The sequence below is a fragment of the Phodopus roborovskii genome, unplaced genomic scaffold, assembly GCF_943737965.1.
Source record: "Phodopus roborovskii unplaced genomic scaffold, PHOROB, whole genome shotgun sequence".
NCBI classification, from domain to species: Eukaryota; Metazoa; Chordata; class Mammalia; order Rodentia; family Cricetidae; genus Phodopus; species Phodopus roborovskii.
The window spans coordinates 6,471,782-6,482,337 of NW_026126469.1; the positions used below are offsets into that span (position 1 = coordinate 6,471,782).

At 47.7% G+C, this 10,556-nt stretch overlaps 1 protein-coding gene across 1 annotated transcript; it reads right to left on the reverse strand.

Annotated features, from left to right (window-relative positions):
* Positions 1–3,507: 3,507 nt before the first annotated feature.
* Positions 3,508–9,244, reverse strand: Map6d1 (MAP6 domain containing 1). The gene is made up of 3 exons (XM_051190953.1): positions 8,735–9,244; positions 4,214–4,331; positions 3,508–3,629 (listed from the first exon to the last, which is right to left on the reverse strand). The coding sequence occupies exons 1-3, from the start codon at positions 9,112–9,114 to the stop codon at positions 3,552–3,554; spliced, it is 576 nt and encodes a 191-aa protein (XP_051046910.1). The 5' UTR covers positions 9,115–9,244; the 3' UTR covers positions 3,508–3,551.
* Between the last annotated feature and the right edge of the window lie 1,312 nt (positions 9,245–10,556).

A 10,556-nucleotide genomic window follows, 5' to 3' on the forward strand; every position in this document is an offset into this window, starting at 1 on the left:
TGGGCTCATTGAAAATCGGCCATGGTATGTGTCCTTGTGAGTTTAAATTACACTCTCCTTCAAAAAGGAATCTGCAATTATGTAATATAAATAGATCATAGTTACATTCAGGTCACATATAAAACAGAAGACAAGTTCACTTGGTGACCATGGACATAATCATTTCATATAAGCAATTTGGGGTTAAGAAAAATGCATAAATGGGTTCAACTTCTCAAAAAAAAAATCAGAAACTTAAGTAAATTGGTTTGTCATATGAGATAAAGTTGGCCTGTGCTGAGGTTTGAAAGCCACTCCTGTGACACAGTCCTTTTATTGTCATCTACAGTTGTGGCTTTTTGAAGTTACCAAAAGGTGCAGACACTCCAAAACTGAGGCTCTGAAACCTGGCTTTTGGAGGGAGTTTCTGTGAGAAGGCATAGGGATACAGTCTACAGAGGTAGCTTGCTGGGAAGCAACTTCACAGAGGCTCAGTGAGAAAGAGCCCTGAAGAATAAAGTTAGCTGGAACATAGGCCAGGGTGGGTGCCAACAGCCCCTCCTTGGGCCTCGGGTGGGTGGAACATACATCATCCAGCAGACGCCAGAAGTCCTGGAGTTCTGTCCCATTCAGCATGGAGAGGTAAGACCCTCCTTCACCAAGTGAGAAGACCTTCAGGACTTTTTGTTAATCAGCCTCATAATGTACATACAGCTGGTTAAGGCAATTCCCACATTGGTCACTGTGGTTGTGGGATAAATTAATATTGAACACTGCTCAGATGAACAGATTAAACAGCTCTTTATTTTTTAAAATTTACAGAATATAAAAATTATTAAATTTTATAGGAATTTTAGCAGGTTTGATAAAGTATTTTTAAACATTAGGGCTGGAGAGATGGCTCAGTTGGTAAAGTGTGCAGTACCCTGAGTTCAGCCACCAGAACCCACATAAAAAATCTGAGCACAGGAGAGGCAGATCCTTTGAGGCCTGCTCTAGAGCCAGCCTTGCTTACTTGGTGACCTCCAGACCAATGAGAAAAACACTTTAGTTGTCCTGTCCTCTACACGTGTACCTGCACATACAGGAATACACACATATGTAACTGCACACACAGGAACACACACATTTACCTACACCTACAGGAACACAAACATACACAAAGGATTACACACGTGTGCCTGCACATACAGGAATACATACACACTCTTCAGAGATGAACCCTACTGATCTTCTAGTGCATTTCTCTGGCCTTTGTGCATATTGTGTGCACAGTAGACTCAGAAGAGCAAGAGAACATGGCTGACATTGGTCTTGGTTGCTTCTTGGGTTGTTCATGGAGCTCTGTGGCCTATTGAGGTCTGGTGGAAAGAGCTATGTGGCATATTGCTAAGGTTCTAAACAACCTGTGACTGGCAGAGGTTACAGTCACTCAACAGACGTGCTTTATGCTGGCCAAATGCAACAGGGTCATGTATCTACACTGAGAGAATGAATGCATGGGGTTGGGGTGGTGTGGAACATAATGGGATGGACATTGGGGCATGCCAGTGGCTACAGCAGGGCCAAGGGCACCTGGAAGAGAAGTAACAGGAAAGGACAATTCAGGAGCCATGCTTGGTTGACTTTACTGTGCTAAGCGTTCATGTTCCTAGCAAGCCAGCAAGATGTAGGGGACAGCCTCACTTTCAGATGCAGCAATGGAAGTTCCCAATGTCCCAGCTCCCCTCACAGCTCCCATTGTGGTGCAAGAGAGCTGAACTGGGAAGAAGGTACCACCTGTAACACTGTAGTCAATGCAGCCCTAGGCAAGAAGGGCTTGGAGTTTGCAAGTGTTGAGGATATCAGCATAGTCACACTATATTAAAGTCATTATTGAGAGACCACATGAATGGGAAAGAATATACTTGAGTTTATAACTTAAGTTACCCAGCACATTTTTGTATTTTAGCAAATTGTTAAATCTGCTCACTGCCTACATGTAGGTGCCCAGCAGGCAGTCTCTTCCCTCTTAGGAACACTGAGCATACAAACTGACAAATTTAGAGTAATAGGACCCTTGGTATATGCATATAGTTTCAATTTTTCCTTCAGAATGACTCATCATTTCCTGGGCTGGCAAGAGGGATGCTGGGCCTGCTAGCACCCTAGAGGGGATGCTGTGTGGGAAGCCTACGCTGCCTCCCCTGCCTTGGCTCTGAAGGAAACCCTTAATAGTCTTACTAAACTGACAAGCCTCTCAGACATAATCCTTTCAGTGTTCAAGAGGTGGTTGTGCAAAGGGCAATGAGTTGTCCCCATGGTGGGGTAGTGAGTACCTAACCAGAGTTAGGGATCAGCAGGCAGGAAGGAGAAGGTCCCTGTGGGGATGCTCTCCAGGCATGCTCCCAGCTCCTCAAGGGCGTGCATCATAGTTCCTTCTAGTCTTTTGTTGTGGAGAGAACTGAAATTGGTAGCACAGGGCTCAGTGTCTAAAAACATGGGGTGAATGCCATTCATGCTTTCAACATTTTACTCATCATGGTAATTGTTTCCCTGAAACATGATCATCTTGGCTATAAAGTAATCAATTTGAAACCAGCAAGTGGATGATCTCCCTGAATATAGTTCATCACTGTGTGTGATATATATATGTATGTACGTATGTATTCTACCTGGGTATATATCACCACCATGACAGTCAAGTGCAGGTGGTTATAGATATGTATACACACACACACACACTCTTCTTAAAGGAAAAAAAAAAAAACAAACTTAAGGTTTTGTTGTTTGGAAACAGGGTCCCTCTATGCAGCCCTGGCTCTCCTGAAACTTGTAGACCAGGCTGGTATTGAGTTCATAGAGATCCTCCTGTCTCTGTCTCTAGAGTGCTGGGATTAAAGGCATCACTCGTGACAGTCTAAATTTTTGGGGTTTTTTTTTTGTTTGTTTGTTTGTTTTTTGGTTTTTTTTTTTTTTTTTTTTTTTTTTTTTTGGTGTGTGTGTGTGCATGCACACATGCGCGTGCCCGTGTTGAGACAGGTTTTCTTCGTATAGCCCTGGCTGTCCTGGAACTCACTCTGTAGACCAGACTCACAAAGAATTGCCTGCCTCTACTTCCACTCGATTAAAGGTGTGTGCCACCACTGCTTGGCTAAGACTTCTTAATGTAAGCATGTGGACCACTGTGGAAACATGAGAAAACTATCTGGGACTACCATAGGTTATCAAATAAAATTGACATGCATCTTAAGAAAACCATCCACAGTGGGTAACTGGTCTACCAAGGATGTGATCAATGCCTGCTTCTCAGTCTGGAGCAGCTAAATTGATCCTCGTTTAAAAATTGAAAGGTGCCAAATGGCAATTTAAAATATGAAGTCTCCTTCCCCCCATTGCATGAGGAGGAGTTTGGAAGAGCTGAGTGCAGCTGGTGGTGTTTTTGCCCATCTGCCTCCTCTCCATACCACAGCCAGAGCCAGCAGCCATACTGCTCCAGTCAGCGAAGGAAAAGCCAGGCCCCCTTCTGGAGGTCTGGAGGTGTTTCTCAGCTTTCCCAGCAGCCATGATTCCCATGTCTCCGCCTCCACTGGTCACACATTGAGAGTCCGGGGAGCTGATGTCTGAAAGATGGCTGAGGGATTTGGTGTAAATTTCCTCACTTCTGGAACCTAAAAGAGAAGTGTGGCCACATTAGTGGGCTCTTTGCTCCACTTGTCCCTGGCTCTGGGAAAAGAATTCCTTGCCCCTTGCAGGAGTCGGCAGTAGAAGATAGCAAAGTGAGCTCTGTTACTGCTGTAGGGAACATGCACTGCCTTTGTCTTTTAGTTGGGGTAAAGATGCTAACTAGCCCTGCAGTCCTGGAGGGAACCCCAAGCCTCACATGTAGCTTGCCCTTGCTGTACTACAGAGCTGTGCCTAAGTCATGTAGGTCTTAGTATTTTTGCATGTAGGGCTATGTTGAGGCTGGAACTCAGAGCTTTGTGTATGCTGGGCATGCAGTCTACCACTGAGCTACAGTCCCACCCTTGAAAGTAACTAGCCCTATTAGTAGTCAGGGGACATGACAAGAGGCAGACAGGCACTCTCACCAGAGAGCAGTACAGGACAAGCTGGGTAGCTTTTCTGTTAGATACAGTTGATTGGGCACTGCTGTCCTTAACCATCATTCCACCAAAATCTATTTCCTGACCCCTCCCTGGAGAACAACAGGTGTCCATCTTCCCAGCCCCAGAAGCACGACCCTCAGGCTGACCTGGAAGCTGGCCCTGGGGCTGGGGTCCCACCCAGAGCTGTGAGTTGTGATGACTCTGGTTGATCTTGCCTTTGTGGATCTTGAAGGCTTCACTCCAGTCCAAGCTTGGAATTCCTGCCTGCAACAGAATGTAATCACAACCTTGCACAGGCTTAGTCATTTCCTGGGCACCAGCTTCTTAAAAGACCAAGCCCTGTTCACTGCTGGTCCTGCTTCAGTTCCTAATGATCTTTTATCCTCCTGCACAAACAGGACTAGAAGCACCAGGTGCTCCGGGCAGACGGACCAGCTCAAGAAAGTAGCCCTGAGCTAGCCTGCCCTGCCATTCCAAATGCTCCACCAAGATACCTCAGCCACATAGGCTGGGCACCGCAGTGCAGGTGAACATCAGGCAGCATGTGGTGCACACACACTTGCCTTAGAGACAGGCAAGCCCCAGTGCTCAAAGCCCTCATACACCAGGGGCTGTCTTTTTGGATGCCAGGCCACTTGGGGGGGGCAGAGAAGGCTGTCACCTCCCTCATGCCTGCTTAGGGACAGAAGAAATGCCATTTTAACAATATCCAGCACAGCAAAAGTAAAACTTTACAAACTGGAAGAGAAGGCTCAACCAAACCTAATGAGTTGAGTACACTTCTCAGGCCCCAAGTTGGGGAAGAGCTAATTCTCACAAATCTGGCCTCCATACGTGTGTTGTGATGCATGCACATACACACACACAACAAATGTTTTAAAAAATGAAAGTCAATCACGGGGCTGCATGGACGACATAGCAGCAGTGATGTGTATACTCCTTTGGCAAAGTCATTAAGTGCCCAGAGCCCACATCAGGGGTCTCACAGCCACTAGGCACTCAAACTCTAGGGGGCCTGTCCACCCTCTTCTGGCTAGGCAGGCAACTGCACTCACATGGACAGACAAATACATGTGATTTTTAAGAATAAAAATCTCATTTAAAAAAATATGTGTTTAAAAGAATCAAAAGAATCAATTATAGTAGTAATCTCAAACCTCCAAGCTGGTCTGCAGGTTGAGCTCCCATGAGCCATTTCCCTGAATGGAAAGGACAAGCTAAGCTAGTCCATACCTCTTACTGAAAAGGTTCAATTCCTCTATTGTCAGTGGAACAGACAAGGAACAATAGACAATGGAGTTAATTCTTGTCATTGTCTACTAAATGGTAAACTCAGGAAGGCAGTTCCCCCTTTGACTATAAACATAGAGCTTACTCAGCCAGGGCCAGTGCCTGTCTGTGTTAGGCCCTCTCCCTATGCTGGCCCAGCTCATGCCCTGAAGTCAACAAAGGAGTCTTTTCTTGGCAGCACCAGAGCCTCGCTTCACTGGGCAGGCAGATGGCATGGGCAAGGGACCTGGTGTCTGTTATGGCCAGCACTCGGAGTCTTGGTTGTAAGGAAGAACTGAGCCAGAGCCTGTCAGATAATTTTGCTTCTGAAGCATCAAAATTCCAAAGACCAGCTGTCTAAATCATATGCTGGTTCTCTTTCTCCTGGAAAGGCAGGGCCTCCCTGCCACCACCACTCAGCATATCCTTCTGTCTCCAGGCAGCCTAAGTCAGCTGCACTGAGGGGGACTCAAAGCAGGAAGAGCCTACAGCAGTTCCTGGGGTGGTTGCAGGACAATGCTTGTGATGGAATAGAGAAGGGGCAGAGTGGACTCATCAGAATCCAGCTACTCATGGAGGAGAAAGATGCATTATGGCTTACACCAAGATAAGGAAAAATACAAACTGCACTATGCTTCTGAAAAAGTATCAGCCACATTTGTTAGTTTTGCTTTTTAAAACAAAGCCTTGGCTGGCCTAGAACTTGTTTTACAGATCAGAGCTGACCTTGAATTCATAGAGATCACCTGCCTCTCTGCCTCTTAAATCCTGGGATTAGATGCCACCACCACCACAATGGGTGTCCCTTTTTTTTTTTTTTTTTTTAAGCAAGGCGTTGGGAGGAGCTAGCTGTATAGGGCCCTTATGCCCATCTGATCAGACAAACAAGGCAGATCAGCCTTCCAAGGTGACCAGAAGCCAAGTGAAGTAGGTCCTGTTAGCAGGGAGAGATGGAAGTTTAGAGGGTCCATGGCATTGATGGTCAGGAGTGACTTCAGACCTGTTCTGGCATCTATAGGGTCCCTGAATCTTTTCTGAATGCCTGTAGCAATTTGCTTGGATGAAGTACATCTTACAAGATGTTTTATAGAGGACCACCTCTGGGGGTGGTTCTGGGGAAAGTCAGTAGTGCTCCTGGGCTTGGGGGTGGGGGGGGAATGAGGGCTGGCAGCCAGGCTCTTGCTATTCCAGATCTCCAGGGAAGGAAAAGGTTCCAATGGCAGAGTTTACATTTGAAAAAGTGAGCCCCATATGTCAGTATTTTTCCACTGCTGGCTTTGAGAAACTGGCTCCAAGGAGGTGGCCAAAGACCAGCTGTCTAAACCATGCTAAAGAAAGAGAGCCTGTGGGGACTACAAAACTGGTGTCTGAGTCCCAATCCTTTACTGTTTAGAGTTCAATTCCTCATTGATAGCGGGGTCCCAGGGAGTGGAGCCATGTCTGCTCAGTGGAAAGCAATAGCAACAGAACTTAGAGGACTCTGCAGGACATTTGGCCTACCATGTGCTCCATGTGGGTTAAACAACATCCCATAAACAACCTTTCCTGGAATATTCCCCATGAAGAGGGGCTTGCGCTGACATCCCCAAGCTGCTCAGTGGTTATGAAGGATGGCTTCCTTTCTCTGCAAGCCCCACCAATTGTTTGACCCCTGGAATGACCCCCGTAGAACCGCTGGAAGGACCATGAACTATTGAGACCTGCTGTAGATTCAGGTTTCCAACATCAGCAGTCAGTCACCAGCTAGGGCTTGAGAACAGAAGGTCTTGTTTGCCTTGCCACTAGCAAGTGTTATTTAACTTCCAACAGTTCAGCTTGAGTCAGAGTGCACAAGGCCTGCCCTGTACTGCATATGCCCATTAAGTACCTTTATGGCGAAGCTGCCTCATGATTTACTTCCTTGGTATATATACATTTCAATCTGTACTCAAGGAGCTTCATGGTATCCCAGCCTATCACAACCCCATAACTACTGCATCCCCAATATTAGGACAGTGGGACTGTGACCATCTACATATGCCCCATTTGTATTCTGTTTTAAATTTTATTTTTGCTGGGCATTGGTGGCACACACCTTTAATCCCAGCACTCTGGAGGTAGAGACAGGGTAGAACTCTGTGAGTTCAAGGCCAGTCTGGTTTATAGAGCCAGTTCAAGGACAGCCTCCAAAGCTACACAGAGAAACCCTGTCTCGGAAAAAAAAATATATTTTAATTATGTGTATGTGTGTACATCTGTATGTGGGTATTTGCAGTGAGGTGTCAGATCTCCTTGAAACTGGAGTTTCACACCATTTTAAGATGCCTGGTCAGAGCACTGGAACTATACCCCCATTCTCTGAATCGGTGAGACACCTCTCCAGCCACCATGTACCGTTTAGTCCCAAGTTTCTATCCCACCTCCAAGGAATCTAAACGACAAATAAAAGTATTTAAACACCTGTAACAAAGGTAGTAGTAGTGTTTTAAATAGGCCTAAACTAGGGATCCCAAATGAGACAAAAAATAATTGGTATATATAGCAGTATGCCTAAGAAAAGGCTAACATACAGCACACTTAACATTCAGACTATCTGTTTACGGTCAAACATCACATCAGGTTTAAAAAAAAAAAAAAAAATGTGTGCCAGAGATTGCCCAGAGGGCAAACACTTGGCACAAGATGACAACCCGGAGTTGGATCCTTGGAATCCAGGGCAGAAGATGGCTCTATCAAGTTGTCTTTTGCCAGAGCTTGCTTGTGTTCTCTCTCTCTCTCTCTCTCTCTCTCTCTCTCTCACACACACACACACACACACACACACACACACACACTAAAGATTTTAACGTGACAGCAAGAATGGCACCGTGGAAGAAACCAAGTGTGCATGCTGTCATTGTACATTAAGAATTAGAAAAGATCCATCTGGTGGGGGGGGGTGAGAGTGTTAAGGCGGTATCTTATTTTTGTCATTTCTAATTTTCCCACTATGAGTAGAAAGAGGATGCAGGAAGTCCTTAGTTGTCCAAAGCTGAGCTGCTAACGGAGCAAAGGCCCTTTGTGCAGTGGAATCTTGAACAGAGAAAGCACTGGCCCTGGACACTGGGGGTTGGTTTGTTCACAGTCCTCTGAGCTCACCCCACTCAAGGTAAAGGGCTGCAATTTGAGAGGGAAGGAGGAGGGACCAGCAAGGGGGACTCCCTTTGGAGGTATCCTTCACCTTGGATCCCAGGGTAGGGAGAAGCACAGAAGGCAAGCCCATGCCTGCAGTGTCAGAAGACCAAAGAGATGCCACTCTTCAGATCCTGTGATATCCAGGCTGCATATCGTCCCGTCCCCCACCTGGCTTTGGCACTCTGCTACCTCCCACCACTGGTCGAGAGACTCGAAGTGTTCTCCTGCCTTAGCCAGATACCCACCTATAAGACGTGGTCGCTACCGCAGCTGAGTCCGCGTCCCCGACTGGCAGCACGTAGACCGCCCGGGCGGGGGGCGCCGAAGACTGACCCCTGCGGCCGCCCGACCCGGGCACGCGCTCCTGCGCCGCATCCCGGGGTCCCGCGCGCTCGGTCCGCACGCCGAAGTCACGCTGGTACTGGGTGAGCGGTACCGCGCGTCTAGGCTCCCGCGCGTCTGCCACAGACGGGCTCCCACGGGAGGCGTTGCAGTCCGCGCCTGGCCCCTCGCTCCCGGTGTCAGAGTAGCCATGCAGAGTCAGCGGCACCGCTACATCTGAGCGGTCCAGCTGGTTCCAGCGCCGGGCCAGGCAGCACAGTCGGCTGATGCAGGGCCACGCCATGCCGCTCGGCCACGCGCCCGCGCCGCGCGCGCCCGCCTGCCTGCTGCCCCCGCGCAGCCGGGCGCCCCGCAAGGACGGCCTCCGGGCAGCCTTAAACTGCCTGCGGCCTTGGGTGATTGAACCCCCAAGTTCCCCGAATGTGACTTCATAAATCAGACATGAGTTTTGCAGAGAGCGAGGCAGGGGCGAGGCAGTTCCTCGCCACCAAGTCTGCCTGAAGCTGGGTGAAGGTGGTAGGAACAGAGGACTCGGCTGGGGCTGTGAACAGGGAATAGAGCTAAGCTGTGCTGGGGGATGCCGCAGTCACCCAGGGTGGAAGTAAGGACCAACAAGGAGGGTGATGCCGGGAAGACTTGGAGCCATGTTTCCCGAAAAACACATGACTTTGCCGTTTACCATGCTGGTTTAAGTGTGTGACAACCAATCCAGTTTTGGTTAAGAACTGCCATTAGCTTCCCGTTGGCCTCTCCCTAGGTTCTAAAACCCCCAGACTCCTTCCCCTGCTGTCCATGTGTGCTATATTCGGGACTGAATATCAATCTAACACAGAGACAACACCAACTGCCCTGGAAAGGCTTTGTGAATGTATCAGGTCTGCATTCAACCATACACATGGTGTTAGTTACACGAACTTCTGGCTGAACTTGGAAGGTATCCACCCCAGAAGACCACCCCGCCTCAGCCAGTTGGTCAGTTCATCTCCCTAAATTCATCAGCTGGAAGTTGTAGCGAAATGGCATACCACTGCCAGTTTAACAGCCCAAGCCTGCCTATTGCCCCATATTGACAAAAGTTAAGGCTGGAGTTTTGCCAAAGGTGCATTCATGGGGACCCCAAAAGTATCTCTCCTCATCCACAGAAGACTGACTTTAAGAACTGGGAGATGGGCTCTGGGTTAGTCAACTTGGAAGAGGAATGTTAGTAGTTATGAAATAAACCACGGGAGAAAACTATAGACTGCCGCTCTTACCAAGCCTAATGAGGGTACAGTGAATCTTTTGATTAGCAGGCTGATCGAGAGTCAGAAAGCCTCAGAGAGGCTCTTGGTATGGAAGCAGGGCAAGGTAGGGTTCTCGTTTTTGTTTGTTTATTTTTAGATGGGGTTTCTTTGTGTGACAGCTCTGACTGACCTGAAACTCACTCTTATAGACCAAGCTGGCCTCGAATTCATAGAGATCCCTGCCTCTGCCTCCCCAGTGCAGGAACTGGTTAAAGTCATGTTACTACCACCACTGCACAGAAAGGGTAGAGGTTTTAAGTCTAAAGGAAGAAATCACATCATACCAGGGGCAGGCTGACCGTGGGGTGGTTTTTGTAGGGGGGGGGGGATTGTATGTTTGGCTTTTTACAATATACTGTTTCATAGCAGGAAAGGAATGACCCTTGAATCATATTATGTCATTTTTCTGGAGGAAGAACCTTTTGTATACATCCAAGATACT

Bases quoted from the DNA above. Each gene is read 5' to 3' on its own strand.
- Map6d1 (XM_051190953.1), bottom strand. From the start codon at position 9,114: ATGGCGTGGCCCTGCATCAGCCGACTGTGCTGCCTGGCCCGGCGCTGG. The intron at 4,332-8,734 runs GTGGGTATCTGG...ATTCTGTTGCAG, and splicing joins GTAGCGACCACGTCTTATAG to GCAGGAATTCCAAGCTTGGA. The intron at 3,630-4,213 runs GTCAGCCTGAGG...CTTCTCTTTTAG, and splicing joins GCCCCAGGGCCAGCTTCCAG to GTTCCAGAAGTGAGGAAATT.